Source organism: Pan paniscus, chromosome 9 (genome assembly GCF_029289425.2).
Source record: "Pan paniscus chromosome 9, NHGRI_mPanPan1-v2.0_pri, whole genome shotgun sequence".
Classification (NCBI taxonomy): domain Eukaryota; kingdom Metazoa; phylum Chordata; class Mammalia; order Primates; family Hominidae; genus Pan; species Pan paniscus.
In genome coordinates this window covers 73,935,229-73,951,417 of record NC_073258.2, presented here as the reverse complement: position 1 = coordinate 73,951,417, position 16,189 = coordinate 73,935,229, and the positions used below count along the sequence as shown (strand labels likewise).

General features: G+C 37.5%; 1 protein-coding gene across 10 annotated transcripts in view; it reads left to right on the top strand.

Moving 5' to 3' along the window:
- Positions 1–16,189, top strand: part of FCHSD2 (FCH and double SH3 domains 2) — a 303,655-nt gene that overhangs the window by 136,453 nt on the left and 151,013 nt on the right. For all 10 annotated transcript variants that reach the window (XM_034933324.3, XM_063608661.1, XM_055093757.2 and 7 more), the window contains 2 exons: positions 3,661–3,805; positions 15,640–15,773. In XM_034933324.3, the coding sequence (XP_034789215.1) occupies positions 3,661–3,805; positions 15,640–15,773 (279 nt within the window). The remainder of the gene's footprint in view (positions 1–3,660; positions 3,806–15,639; positions 15,774–16,189) is intronic.

Below are 16,189 nucleotides of genomic sequence, written 5' to 3'. Positions count from 1 at the left end.
TGAGTGAGAGGTTGTGTAACATAGTGTAAATGTGAGGAGTTGGCCTTCAGAGCACAGGTAGTTCGTGCAAGTAATAGGAGGATTGGCATAATGTATGGGTGCAGAGACAAGGAGTTTGGCAGATGTGGTGGGAACACGTGGACATTGCCTTCTGATAGTGCCACTGTTGGCTGAAAGTGTGGTCGTATTAGAGGTTTGAGAAGAGAGAAGTTGGGAAATAATTGTGTAGAAGGGTGGGTGAAGAATGGATTAAGGAAATGTAGTACCCTTGCTGGGTAGCACTAAGGGGTTACTAGCATTTATTTGACATCAATTTAAAATGCTACCAGGCAACGTAATTATCTTTTTCTCCAGCCATATTCTGCCATATACTTTGATATGATGTAAACAGTTTTAGATTTAACCAAGGTAGGAGCTTGTAGGTTATAAAGGTGGAAAGAGAAAGAGGCAAGGGTAATAAGGGCATACATAAGGGAGTGATTATAAGGATAGACCATGAAACCTAAGCTGGGTAATGAACTGAAAAGGGAGATTATGAGAGGGGCAAGAGACAATGGAAAGGGGGTAGGACCAAATGGATTGTGCGTTCTTATAGGATTGAGTAACTGTTAGAGTCAGAATTCTAAAGGGTTTGAGTAGAATCAGGAGGTGTTAGTCAGAAATCAGAAGATTGAACTTGGGATGGGAGCAAAGCAGTAGTTATTAGTAATGGCAGAATCTAGGTTATGACCATGGAGGTGCTATTTCCTGGTGAGTAGCCTTAGAAAAATTTCACAACCTTTCTGAGCCTCAATTTTCTCCTCTGTAAAATGGGAATAATACCTATCTTACAGAATTACGATGAGGATTAAATGATATGATAAATGTAAAATACATAACGTAGTACTTATCATGTGATATGTAGAATGGCAAAGTACCGTATATGCTTGATACCTTTTTTTTTTTTTTTTTTTTTTTTTTGGAGATGGAGTCTTACTCTGTTGCCCAGGCCGGAGTGCAGTGGCACTATCTCGGCTCACTGCAACCTCCGCCTTCCAGTTCAAGCGAGTCTCCTTCCTCAGTCTCCTGAGTAGCTGGTGGGGTTACAGGTGCCAGCCACAACGCCTGGCTAATTTTTGTATTTTCAGTAGAGACGGGATTTCACCGTGTTGGCCAGGCTGGTCACGAACTCCTGACCTCAGGCAGTCTGCCCACCTTGGCCTCCCAGAGTGCTGGGATTACAGGCTTGAGCCACCACGCTGGCTGATACTTTTCTTATCCTTCACAATTGCTTCATATGAAACCTGGTGAAATAAAATTTTTTTAAAAATCACTCTATGACCTATGATTATTTTTCCTTAATTGGAATGAAAAACACCACTACCATTGGGAGTACCACTATTATGTTAACAAGAAGTGCTTCTATTTGTTACAATTCTGCTGCTGTTACTATGTATTCATTTAAAAGAATCTGTGTATCATGAATTTTCATATCATTTGCATTTAATTTTTAAAATAGCCCTGTGAGGTAAGTGGTGCAGGTATTTTTGTTATTTCTCCATTTGCCAGTTGAGGAAATGAAAGTATAGGGAAGTGTGCTACTTATGATTATTTTTTTAAAACTAGAACTTGAACTTAGGTCTTCTGACTGGTGACTGAATTCTGTGCTTTTCATGGTATATCAGTGTTCAGGATGTGTTTCCCTGCTATAAATCTGCTAAACTCTAAAGGTCTCTTTTTAAACTATCTTTTTAATGAAAGGATTTGTCTTTTTATTGTACAGTCTTCATAGTTAATACATTCATCCATTCATTTATTTACTCCTTCAACACATATTATTGTAACCATTCTTTATTTGCTAGGTCCTTGCAAGAGCAAGACATACACCCCTGCCTTCATGGAGCTTTCACTATAGTGAGAGGGACAGATGTTAATAAACAATTACATTAAAATATTTATAATTAAAAGAAAAGTGCTGGAACCAAGAACAACTAACAAAGAATAACTTGATTGAGTTTGGGGGTTGGCTTGATGGTGACGGTGAAAGACTTCCCAAAGGAAGTTACATTTAAACTGAGACTGGAAGGGCAAACAGCTATTAACTAGGAGAAGGGATAAAGAGAAGAGGGTGTTACACTGAGAGAAGAACATGGATGAAGGGTATCTCCCTTCCTCTCTTTCTTCCTATCACAATTCATAATGGTTCTTTTTCATTTTTTTATTATTTTAAAATGTATTTTAAGTATAAATTAGTAGTTACAAATCATAGTACTGAATTTTTCTCTCAGTACATTCTTCAAGAAAATCAATTGTTGGGACTGCTTAGGAGGGAGAACCTGTGGTGAGTTTACATTGCAAGTTCCATTGGTTGTCATGCAGTGAGGCCATCGAGGGCGTTCATTTTGCTGCTCTTAACTTCATCAGTGCTTTTATGCTGACAGTTTTTGCTGGTGCAACACATTGAATCTTTCCAAAGGAATAGTGATACACCTCTGCCTAAATAATGACTATTTCCATCTAAACTGATTCATCTGGTATATTACATGAACTAATTTGTAAGACTCCATGGTTGAAAACCATAGTTTATCAAGTTTTTTCCTTTACTTCTAACTAAGATAGGGACCCAGGCAATTTTTCTTCTTCTTGCTTCTACACTGTCATCTGTTGACCACAGTGAGCATTCTGTATAGCATTTAGTCCCACATGTTGCTGTGGTTGAAAATCGATATGGATTTCCCACAAAAGGGAAATCTCAGGAGATGAATATTATAATCTATCAGAATTTCACTTTAAGGACTCATTTTAAAAAATAAAGCACTGCCATTGTTATAAATTATCGATTGTGTTTATAAATAGTGTAGGAGCATGCTAGAATTGACTAAGGCATTTAGCAAGTAGGAAAGAAGGTTGAAGAGGAAGTTGGCTAGAAAAAGCAAAGGATTAATAATTCTTTGACTTGACTGAGATTGCTGAGCACATTTATCAAGCAAAGGTGATGGCACTTGCTTGGAATGAATCCAAAGCACAGTGTGATGCTAAGCATTGTTGTAACAGGGAGACAGATGTAGAGCAACACTATTATAGATTTCTTTTGTCAGACAAAATAGACTTTGCAAGCACATCAACAGTTGTTCATGATATATTTTTCCAGCCGTGTCAGTTTATATAAGAGTAAAATGATGTCGTTGAAAGACAATGTACTATATATACAGGTACCCAATCTTCGTCTTGTATCTCAGTAGTGCCACCTTCTTCTTATATGACCTAAAGTGATACTCTAAAATCTCTCTGGGCCTCAGTTACCTTATTACTAAAATTAGGAAAATAACTTAATGAAGTAATAAAACTTGATATTCATAATTATGGCCCTGTGACAGCAAAAGACTTGGAGAGTCTGAAATATTCACTAATTTTTATAGTGTTAGCTTTGTAATTCTTGTAGCACTTTACTCCATTATTAAGAATAACTAATGAATCAGAACTCCCTATTGCTGAGCTATAAGAAGAATAGAGTATATGCCATTGCTTGTTATGTGTGCTGACATATTGCCTATAAGCCATTATAAATACATTAAAGAAGACGTTCATTTATTCTGTCAGTGCTGCCCTGTGAGCAAAAGGTTAGCCAACTTTTTCTTCCTGTTCCCTGCCTAATGCTTTTCTGTCCCTCTTTGAATTTAGGAGCATGTATCCCGTTTGGAAATCTTTTCTCGAGGGAACAATGCAGGTAGCCCAGTCTCGGATGAATATATGTGAAAACTATAAAAACTTCATTTCTGAGCCTGCAAGGACAGTGAGAAGCTTAAAAGAACAGCAACTAAAAAGGGTATTGTTTTTATTTCTGTTCTTATATGCATTTTAATATCTCAGTGCTACATTTATAATCTGCAAGATTATGCTAAATTTTATTTAAAACTATATGGTCCCATATGTTTCTGGTTGACATTTTACTAGGATTTTCTGATTTCAACATGTTCTCATTAAGTACTATGTTTTATTAACTGCTAAAAATGAATGTAATTCAAATCCATGGACGTTCAAAAAGCTCAGTAAATACTTTTTAGAAATACCGCTTTTCGGCATAATTCAAGTACATAGATCTACTTAGTTTCACAATATCGGTATAGTTTGATGTGTATTAGAATAGTTACAAGGTTATTAATCCCACTAGTTCTTGAAAAAAGTTTACATTAATTTGTCTTACTTTCAACTTGACCCATTTTGTATAATAATTTAAAGGAAATTGACACATTTTGACTAAACATAAAAAACTTACTTTAAAAAACCTGATGGACTCTAAACTTTAATTATATGGGTTACACATGAGTAAATGTTTTCAAATGGACATATTTTATTACACAGAAATAAAAAATTCATAGGAAAATGGCGTTGCTTAATGTGACTTTTTAGAAAAGTTGGCTGTTGAAAATAGGTGATTGAATTGTGTTCTTTTGGAAATAGAGTTACAAAAATTGAGATTATCATTATACCTAATAAGTAATTAAAATTTTCTTGTGGAAGTATTAATACTTTAGAAAATATTAAAGTAAAAGAAAGAAAATATTAAAGTAATTATTTCGGGAAATAATATTTTAGAAGCCATCCAGTGTTTTGATTCTAATTGTCATTTGGATTTTCAGAACATTTTTACAAACACCTTTCCCACTAAAAACCCCCCAATTTTCCGTTTGCCAAAGATGATTCTAGTAGCATGAAATCAATATGTTAGATGTATATGTGTCTTTATGTAAAATGTTAATTTCTTTAGAGCACTCACCTAATATTAGTCAGTTAAACATATTTGTATAAGAATGCCTGTGTTTTATCTTTGCCAAAAAATATCTCTTTCAAAACAAACATAGTGAGTAACCTATGTGATCACTGGCCAGTGATTTTGAGTTGGAAGAAAGTGTGTGTGTGTGTGTGTGTGTGTGTGTCTGATTGTGCAGAAAGAGGGTGTAAGGTAGGGGCAGAGAATTAATACTAGTATAACTTCCCAACCAGGAGGAAATACTGCATTTCAAATTTCCAGTGCATTCATCAGATCTAATTGAATTACTGCCACCTTACTCAATATCAGAATATTTAGAGAGTTTAACTACCTCTGGTGCTTTTCTCTTCCATTGATGAAGTAATCTCAGACCTGAATTTAACTGACATTCCTGGGCAAAGAATGTTTGATAAGGCCGGGTGTGGTGGCTCACGCCTGTAATCCCAGCACTTTGGATGGCCAAGCCGGGTGGAACACCTGAGGTCAGGAATTCAAGACCAGCCTGATCAATATGGTGAAACCCCATCTCTACTAAAAATACAAAAATTAGCCAGGTGTGGTGGCGTGCACCTGTAGTTCCAGCTACTCGGGAGGCTGAGACAGGAGAATTGCTTGAACCCGGGAGGTGGAGATTGCAGTGAGCTGAGATCGTGCCACTGCCCTCCAGCCTGGGTGACAGAGTGAGACTCTATCTCAAAAAAAAAAAAAAAAAAGAATCTTTGGTAAGATTCAACAAATGCTCATGTCTGTGAATTAACTTGTTTTATATTATTGCTGATGATCTATGTTACATCTAAGCAATTGTCAAATATTCAGTACATATTGGGTATACTTGTCAGGACTCTGAGATAGCAAATGAAAGAAACCTCCTTCAAACTGCTTTAAGCCAAGAAGGGAATGTATCTGCTTGTATAACTGAAAATTGAAGGACTTCAAGCATGGGTGGATCTAGGGGTTCAAATGATGGTATTAGAATTCAGACTTTCTTTCCATCCATTAGCTCTGCTTTTCTGAATGGCTTCACTCACTAACAACTCTCTCCACATGGTGACCCCCAATGTGCCAGATTTATAAATCTTAAAGGTAGCAATCCCAGATTTTTCATTTTCCCAAATGACCAGAGTTGTTTTGCATAGCAGCTGCATCATTTGGCATTCCCACCAACAGTGCACAAGGGCTCCAATTTCTCTATAGCCTTGCCAACATCTGTTATCCTTTTAAAAAATAATAGCCTCCTAACAGGTGTGAGGTAATTAATATTTTATTGTGACTTTGATCTGTATTTCACTGATGGTTGGTGATATTAAGCAATCTAATATTTTTTATTATCAATTTTTTCCTCCACTATTAGCTTCTTACTTTTTAAATCCTATATTATTTTAGTAATTACCTTAGAGATTATAATATGCCTCCCTAACTTATTACATTACCTTGAATCATTAATCTTACTATTCCCCAATCCTTGTTCCAAATTAACTTTTTTTTTTGAGACAGAGTCTCGCTCTGTCACCCAGGCTGGAGTGCAGTGGCATGATCTCGCTTACAGCAACCTCTGCCTCTTGGGCCCAGGCGATCCTCCCACCCCAGTCTCCTGAGTGGCTGGGATTACAGGCGTGTGCCACCACGCCTGGCTAATTTTATTGTATTTTTAGTAGAGACAGGGTTTCACCATGTTGGCCAGGCTGGTCCTGAACTCCTGACCTCAAGTGATCTGCCTGCCTCAGCCTCCAAAAGTGCGGGGATTACAGGCATGAGCCACCTCGCCTGGTCCAAATTAACTTACTACAATCTACCTTGAATTAGTATTTTACTACCTCATGAAAAATATAAAAATCTTCTAGCAAGATAATTCCATTTAACTCTCATTTATGACTTTTTGGCTGTTAGACCTTTTGACTTTGTTCATGTCTTTTCTACTTTTTCAGCATTTTGTTTTCCACCCTTTTTTCTCTGTGTACTTCAATCTGAATATTTAACAAGTTTATTAATATACTGTTCTACTATTTTGAATCTGCTTTAAAAACTCATCTTTTGGGGATGGGAGTGGTAGTTCACACCTGTAATTTCAGCACTTTGGGAGGCCAAGGTGGAAAGATCATTTCAGTCCAAGATCAGCCTGGCCAACATGGTGAAATCCCGTCTCTACAAAAAATGTAAAAATTAGCCAGGTGTGGTGGTTCATGCCTGCAGTCCCAGCTACTTGGGAGGTTGAGGCAGGAGGATCACTTGAGCCCAGGAGGTAGAGATTGCAGGAAGTCGAGATCGTGCCACTGCACTCCAGCCTGGATGACAGAGGGAGACCCTTTCTCAAAAACAAAACAAAAAAAAACCTCATATTTTGGAATCTTAATGTACTTTTCAGTTCCAGGATTTTTATTTGACTTTTAAATACTACATTCCATATTTCTGGTACAGTTCTCCATGTTTTTCCTTTATCCTCTTAAACATGTTACTACTGATCTCTATTATATAATTTCACTATCTGAATTACTGTAGGTCTCTTTTAACTGCCTGCGGTTTTTCTTGATTTTTGGTAATTTGGGTCTTCTGTTTGATTATGACTCACAATATTGGACATTGTGGATAAAAACTGTAGAGGCTCTGGGAAGATGTTATTTCCAAAGAGGGTTAAGCTTTCTTCTGGCAGGTGGATAGAATGCCATTAGATCACCTTGATTCTGTTAGGATCTCTGGTTTTAGGCTTTTTAGGGCTATTCTGTTTCACTTACTCCTAGAGTTTTAACTGAAAATATAGGGTGCTTACCAAGACCCTTCTAATTTGACAAGACTTGAACTCTAACCTTTGTCTTCTCAACATCATGTAGCTGCTCTGATGCTCTGATCTCTGCTCACTCTTTGGCCTCTCGGCTATAGTTCTCTACTGGATTTCTTGGCATTTTACCCAACACCTGCTTTTTAGAAGTCATCTGTTAACCCAAGGGGAAATTGCATACAGATTTTTGGACTTGCTTTTCTGCAGTACCCCTCTTTCTAGACCCTTACCTCTCAAGTTCCTGTTCTTTTGGCATCCCTAAACTCCAACCTCTGTCTCCCCAGTCTCGTAAAAATGCCACTTTCTGTTTCTGTCCTATTTCTTTATACCATGATTCAACAAATGCCCTAAGGAAAAACATTAAGTTGAATTTAAGACTTACCTTGGTGTATTCCTCTTTTCCCGGGTGTCTTAGTCCTTTAAGTCCAGTGTGTGGTGGTGGTCTTTAATGCTGGCAGTTTTTTAAAAATGTATTTTGTTCAACTTTTACACTTTCCAGTCTAGAGAAAGGTAGTCTGATCCAAGTTGTTCTGTCATGATCAGAACCAATCTGACTTAAAATTTTTCCTCTACAACATTTTAAAGTTCATGTTCTTTTAAAGATTTTCTCTAATTTGACTATTTTCTTTTATAATGCTTGGAAGATAAACACAATTGTATTACAATTATGCAGAGCCCCAGTTTATAATGAGGATTATGAGAATTATTACATTTTTCAAAATTATTTTCTGTATGCTGACATTTGCTTAAAAATTAGAATGAGAGCTACAATAACTTAAGGCTTTTTGCCATTCTTATGTTTACTTAACCATACTTTTGTCCGTATCTTTCTTATTTATACTAGAGTTTACTTACCTTCCTTGAAATATTGTGGTTCACATTTGTATAACACTTTAGAGTTTGCAAACTGCTGCCATATCCATTATAGTCACATTTGATTTTTACACAACCCTGATAGTATTTAAGTATTATTATTTTACAAATGATAAAACTAAAGCTAAAAATGTTAAAGAGACTTAGGTAGTAAATAACAGAGTGGGAACTTGAATATACTACTACTTCCTAATTCCAAATCCTGTACAATGCTTTTAAAACAAAGCTTAATATTGAAACAGGTTTATAGAAAAATACATGTAAATGCCTTCACCATAGTAGACTACTTAATTCTCTTACTCCTTTTATCTTGCTCCTTTTATCCTCATTCTCCCAATTTCCTAATTAATTGTTCATGTTTCTACATAACCTTTATGTTTATTATTTTTTATTATTTTGTGAATTTTCCATTCTGCTTTCTTTAATTATACAACTGGGTTTGGACATTACCCTTAAGTCTACAGTAAAAATTAACTTTTTAAATTTTTTTCTTAGGATAAATTTCTAGGGCATTATTACTGGGTTAGAGAACCTAATCATTTGTAGGACTTCGATGTGTTGGCCCAGGTTACTTTTATTTGTATTCTTATATTCAAGTTATTAGCAAGTTTATTATTGTGTCTCTGTCATACTCAGAGACTATACTTTTAACTTCTTCCTTTTTTTTTTTTTTTTTTGAGACAGAATTTTTCTCTGCTCTGTCACCCCTGCTAGAGTGCAGTGGCATGAACACGGCTCACTGTGGCTTCAACCTCTTGGGCTCAAGTGATCCTTCCACCCCAGCCTCCCAAGTAGTTGGGACTACAGGTGCTTGCCACCACACCTGGCTGATTTTTGTACTTTTGTTTTAGAGATGAGGTTTCACCATGTTGCCCAGGGTGGTCTCGAACTCCAGGGCTCAAGATATCTGGCCGCCTCAGCCTCCCAAAGTGCTAAGATTACAGGTGTGAGCCACCGCACCTGGCCCAGTTTTTGGTTCTTAATATCAAAATTGTAGCCATGGAGCCTGCTTTTAGCTCTTCACACCTGCAAACACAGCATTATTAGAATGTTTAGCACTTCTTTATGGGAGTGTCAGGTTGTCATCTTGTCATTTATTAAACAAAAACTTTGTATTTGATAAGTACTATTACAACTTAGGGGGAAAACAGCTTTTTCTTCTGCAAGATAAAAGCTTACTTTTAGTTTATATGTAACAAAATACTATTCGGCGATAAAAAGGAATGAAGTACTGACACCTGCTACAACTTGAATGAACCCTAAAAATGTTTTGATAAGTGAAAGAAGTGAGAAACATAAGGCCACATATTATTTGATTCCATTTGTACTAAATATCCCAAAAAGGAACTCCATAGAGACAAAAGTAGATTAATTGTTGTTGGAAGTGGGGAGAAATGGGGAGTGACAGCTAATGGATACAGAGTTTCTTTTTGGGGTAGGAAAATGTTTTGGAATTCAAGCAGAGTAATGGTTGAACAACCTTGTCACCACTGAATTGTATACTTTAAAAAGGTGAATTTTGTTGTATGTGAATTATATGTCAATTTTTTAAAAGCTTTTAAGATAAACTACATCTATAAGATACAGTTTGCACTATATCTTTTTTTTGTTTTGTTTTTTGAGATGGAGTCTCGCTCTGTCGCCCAGGCTGGAGTGCAGTGGCATGATCTCGGCTCACTGCAAGCTCTACCTCCTGGGTTCAAGCCATTCTCCTGCCTCAGCCTCCCGAGTAGCTGGGACTACAGGCGCCCACCACCACACCCAGCTAATTTTTTTGTATTTTTAGTAGAGATGGGGTTTCACCGTGAGTTTACACTATATCTTAAAACATGGTCATCACAGAACTAGGGTACACACTTTAATGGGTTCCATAGTAAATGGTATCATCACATCCTTGCCGTGTGACTCGGAGTAAATTATTTAACATCTGAGTCTATTTTCTCATCTTAATGGGATCACTGCTACTACTACTACTGCTGCTGCTACTACTACTACTACTACCTTTTTCATAGAGTCGTTTCAAGGACTAAATGTGATAATACCTGTAAAGTGCGAAACATAGCACCTGTGCAGTGCCCACAAGGGGTCTTTTTAGAAGTAATAAGCATTCAGACTCCCTTGGCTCTCATAGGCCACACCTGACAAGAGGTTTACTGAGAAGGACAGAGTACAGGAAACACAATTTGCCAGTAGGGAAGCATCTAGCATTAATGGAAATAATTCTCCCACTATTGTATGTCTCGGTCCACATAGCTGACCAGTTATTCTGTTTGGTCCTCCAAGTGACAGGTCTAGGACAAGGGAGTGAGACACATTTGCAGAGCCAGCTTTAGCCCCTAAAGGAGACTAAAATTTTTTACAACAACTCTATAGACAGAGCTTCCAGTGTCCCTGTAAGGGACATGTCCGGATACACCGTACTCACAGAAGCCCAAAGCCTGGATTTTCTATCCGATATTTATTTATTTATTTATTTTTATTATACTTTAAGTTTTAGGGTATATGTGCACAACGTGCAGGTTAGTTACATATGTATACATGTGCCATGTTGGTGTGCTGCACCCAGTAACTCGTCATTTAACATTAGGTATATCTCCAAATGCTATCCCTCCCCCCTCCCCTCACCCCACAACAGGCCCCGGTGTGTGATGTTCCCCTTCCTGTGTCCATGTGTTCTCATTGTTCAATTCCCACCTATGAGTGAGAACATGCGGTGTTTGGTTTTTTGTCCTTGCGATAGTCTGCTGAGAATGATGGTTTCCAACTTCATCCATCTCCCTACAAAGGACATGAACTCATCATTTTTATGGCTGCATAGTATTCCATGGTGTATATGTGCCACATTTTCTTAATCCAGTCTATCATTGTTGGACATTTGGGTTGGTTCCAAGTCTTTGCTATTTTGAATAGTGCCACAATAAACATATGTGTGCATGTGTCCCTATAGCAGCATGATTTATAATCCTTTGGGTATATACCCAGTAATGGGATTGCTGGGTCAAATGGTATTTCTAGTTCTAGATCCCTGAGGAATCGCCATACTGACTTCCACAGTGGTTGAACTAGTTTACATTCCCACCAACAGTGTAAAAGTGTTCCTATTTCTCCACATCCTCTCCAGCACCTGTTGTTTCCTGACTTTTTAATGATCACCATTCTAACTGGTGTGAGATGGTATCTCATTGTGGTTTTGATTTGCATTTCTCTGATGGCCAGTGATGATGAGCATTTTTTCATGTGTCTGTTGGCTGCATAAATGTCTTCTTTTGAGAAGTGTCTGTTCATATCCTTTGCCCACTTTTTGATGGGGTTGTTTGTTTTTTTCTTGTAAATTTGTTTGAGTTCATTGTAGATTCTGGTTATTAGCCCTTTGTCAGATGAGTAGATTGCAAAAATGTTCTCCCATTCTGTAGGTTGCCTGTTCACTCTGATGGTAGTTTCTTTTGCTGTGCAGAAGCTCTTTAGTTTAATTAGATCCTATTTGTCAATTTTGGCTTTTGTTGCCATTGCTTTTGGTGTTTTAGACATGAAGTCCTTGCCTATGCCTATGTCCTGAATGGTATTGCCTAGCTTTTCTTCTAGGGTTTTTATGGTTTTAGGTCTAACATTTAAGTCTTTAATCCATCTTGAATTAATTTTTGTATAAGGTGTAAGGAAGGGATCCAATTTCAGCTTTCTACATATGGCTAGCCAGTATTCCCAGCACCATTTATTAAATAAGGAATCGTTTCCCCATTTCTTGTTTTTGTCAGGTTTGTCAAAGATCAGATAGTTGTAGATATGTGGCATTATTTCTGAGGGCTCTGTTCTGTTCCATTGGTCTATATCTCTGTTTTGGTACCAGTACCATGCTGTTTTGGTTACCATAGCCTTGTAGTATAGTTTGAAGTCAGGTAGTGTGATACCTGCAGCTTTGTTCTTTTGGCTTAGGATTGACTTGGCAATGCGGGCTCTTTTTTGGTTCCATATGAACTTTAGTCTTTTCCAATTCTGTGAAGAAAGTCATTGGTAGCTTGATGGGGATGGCATTGAATCTATAAATTACCTTGGGCAGTATGGCCATTTTCACAATATTGATTCTTTCTACCCATTAGCATGGAATGTTCTTCCATTTGTTTGTATCCTCTTTTATTTCCTTGAGCAGTGGTTTGTAGTTCTCCTTGAAGAGGTCCTTCACATCCCTTGTAAGTTGGATTCCTAGGTATTTTATTCTCTTTGAAGCAATTGTGAATGGGAGTTCACTCATGATTTGGCCCTGTGTTTGTCTGTTATTGGTGTATAAGAATGCTTGTGATTTTTTGCACATTGATTTTGTATCCTGAGACTTTGCTGAAGTTGCCTATCAGCTTAAGGAGATTTTGGGCTGAGACGATGGGGTTTTCTAAATAAACAATCATGTCATCTACAAACAGGGACAATTTGACTTCCTCTTTTCCTAATTGAATACCCTTTATTTCCTTCTCCTGCCTGATTGCCCTGGCCAGAACTTCCAACACTATGTTGAATAGGAGTGGTGAGAGAGGGCATCCCTGTCTTGTGCCAGTTTTCAAAGGGAATGCTTCCAGTTTTTGCCCATTCAGTATGATATTGGCTGTGAGTTTGTCATAGATAGTTCTTATTATTTTGAGATACGTCCCATCAATACCTAATTTATTGAGAGTTTTTAGCATGAAGCATTGTTGAATTTTGTCAAAGGCCTTTTCTGCATCTATTGAGATAATCATATGGTTTTTGTCGTTGGTTCTGTTAATATGCTGGATTATGTTTATTGATTTGCGTATGTTGAACCAGCCTTGCATCCCAGGGATGAAGCCCACTTGATCATGGTGGATAAGCTTTTGGTGTGCTGCTGGATTTGGTTTGCCAGTGTTTTATTGAGGATTTTCGCATTGATGTTCATCAGGGATATTGGCCTTAAATTTTCTTTTTTTGTTGTGTCTCTGTCAGGCTTTGGTATCAGGATGATGCTGGCCTCATGAAAGGAGTTAGGGAGGATTCCCTCTTTTTCTATTGATTGGAATAGTTTCAGAAGGAATGGTACCAGCTCCTCCTTGTACCCCTGGTAGAATTCGGCTGTGAATCCATCTGGTCCTGGACTGTTTTTGGTTGGTAAGCTATTAATTGTTGCCTCAATTTCAGGGTCTGTTATTGGTCTATTCAGAGATTCAACTTCTTCCTGGTTTAGTCTTGGGAGGGTGTATGTGTCGAGGAATTTATCAGTTTCTTCTAGATTTTCTAGTTTATTTGCGTGGAGGTGTTTATAGTATTCTCTGATGGTAGTTTGTATTTCTGTGGGATCGGTGGTGATATCCCCTTTATCATTTTTTATTGCGTCTGTTTGATTCTTCTCTCTTTTCTTCTTTATTAGTCTTGCTAGTAGTCTATCAATTTTGTTGATCTTTTCAAAAAAAACCAGCTCCTGGATTCATTGATTTTTTTTGAAGGGTTTTTTTGTGTCTCTATTTCCTTCAGTTCTGTTCTGGTCTTAGTTATTTCTTGCCTTCTGCTAGCTTTTGAATGTGTTTGCTCTTGCTTCTCTAGTTCTTTCCCTTGTCATGTTAGGTTGTCAATTTTAGATCTTTCCTGCTTTCTCTTGTGGGCATTTAGTGCTATAAATTTCCCTGTACACACTGCTTTGAATGTGTCCCAGAGATTCTGGTATGTTGTGTCTTTGTTCTCATTGGTTTCAAAGAAAACATCTTTATTTCTGCCTTCATTTCATTATGTACCCAGTAGTCATTCAGGAGCAGGTTGTTCAGTTTGCATGTAGTTGAGTGGTTTTGAGTGAGTTTCTTAATCCTGAGTTCTAGTTTGATTGCACTGTGGTCTGAGAGACAGTTTTGTTGTAATTTCTGTTCTTTTGCATTTGCTGAGGAGTGCTTTACTTCCAACTATGTGGTCAGTTTTGGAATAAGTGCAGTGTGGTGCTGAGAAGAATGTATATTCTGTTGATTTGGGGTGGAGGGTTCCTATCAGATATTTATAGTTAATTTTTAGTTTATCCCAAATTGATGCAGTTTGCCTACCAGGGTTTGTAAGCAATGTTGCCTAATAACACAGCTGACATTGTGTCTTCTCATCAGGTTTCTATTGAAACACAGATCTAGAAAGTTAAGCAAAGGCCCAGTTTCGTGCAGAGGGGAAAAGTTTTGTTTTATTTTGTGTTTTTTTAACCTTTTCCTTCACAGCCTAACACTTATTAAGTGCTTAATAAATATGAGTGGTTATTTTGCTTTTATCTGTCCATGCAGAATCTTCTAGATGTCTCATCCCCTGTAGTCCTTTCTTAACACCTAACAGCTTCTGGGAAAGTCTAGCCTGTATGTCATATGGTTAAGTTTATTCTTGTTTTATCCTCATTCTTCTGATGTCCTTGCCCTCCTCCACACTATTCACCCTTGCACAATAGTCCTTCACCAGTGTCTCCTCCTGCTTTGCTGAGCTTTTGCCAGTCTCCACCAGTGCTATTTCAGGCTTAGAAGTTTTTAGATGTAACTGCTCTAAGCTGGCCTCAGGCTGGTGAAACTTCTAATTGGTTTGTTTCAAAGTGGGGTCAATCTCCTTTGGATACTCAGAAAGGTCCTGAGGCAGTGTTGCTTTGGCCCCGGTGTGTTATAAGAGTTAATTGATTAAACATTGTTTTAGTTGTTATGTCCATCCCTTCTCCTCGAATGTATATGTGTATCCACGGAGTTGGGCAGGGGATGGTTTTGAGTAATAATTGTTATGTGGTACCCAGGTTTCGTGCTTCTCTTGTTCACCTTGGACTTACCAAGTCAGACTACTCAGATTTCACTCCCTCTTGTCTAAGGGGTGAATTCTTCAGTACCCTTTGCACTGTCGGTTACCCAAACATAAAGAGAGACTTTGTTAAGATTATGGGGAAATACAGAATTGCCTTATTCTTTTGCTTTTATTATCATGATATCTCCAACAGTGAGAACATTTTTCATAGTTGCTCTTCCATGTCTTACCTTAATGTCAGTCATCAGCAGCACTCGGGTTATTTCTCAATGTATGGTTGTTAGGCAAACTGTGACACTGTTTGATGTGTAGTACTTGAGATGGAAATACCAGGATTTTAATTCACAGGATTTTAATCTGCAATTTGAAGGACACTGAAAGTACTGACTTTTCCCCTGGATTTCCATCCTGAAGGCATAGTGTATAGTCCTTAGGATGAAGTCATTTTCTGTAAGCCTGAAAACTAAAATCATAATGATTGTACTTTTGTATTTTACAGTGTGTGGACCAGTTGACAAAGATCCAAACTGAATTACAAGAGACAGTGAAAGATTTAGCTAAAGGCAAAAAGAAATACTTTGAGACTGAACAGATGGCTCATGCAGTACGAGAGAAAGCTGACATCGAGGCAAAGTATGTGTTTTAACATTTCTGAGAAAATTATTATGCAAATAAATGTTATTGTTGCTAATAGTTTGTTCTCTATTAGTGAGCGTGGACCCATTCTCAGGTAGTGGTGGTTTCATTTGACCTACATGTGTTATATACTTTAGGTCACATTTTTTTAATTGGCTGATTTTTATCTGAATTAATATAGCAAAATGGGAATATTAGATTAGTCAGTTTTTCACATTAAATTGAATTTTGAAAAAGAAGATAAATGAACATTGTATTTACAGACTTGAAAGCTTATCAAAAGCCTGAAGTCACTGCTATGGTGTCTGAATATCAGGGTTTAAGAGCCTCATTTTTCTCGTGCTGGATTCTCAATCAGTTGTAGTTGGAAATTCCTGTGATCCTCAGGATGCCACTGAAGGTCCATGAACACA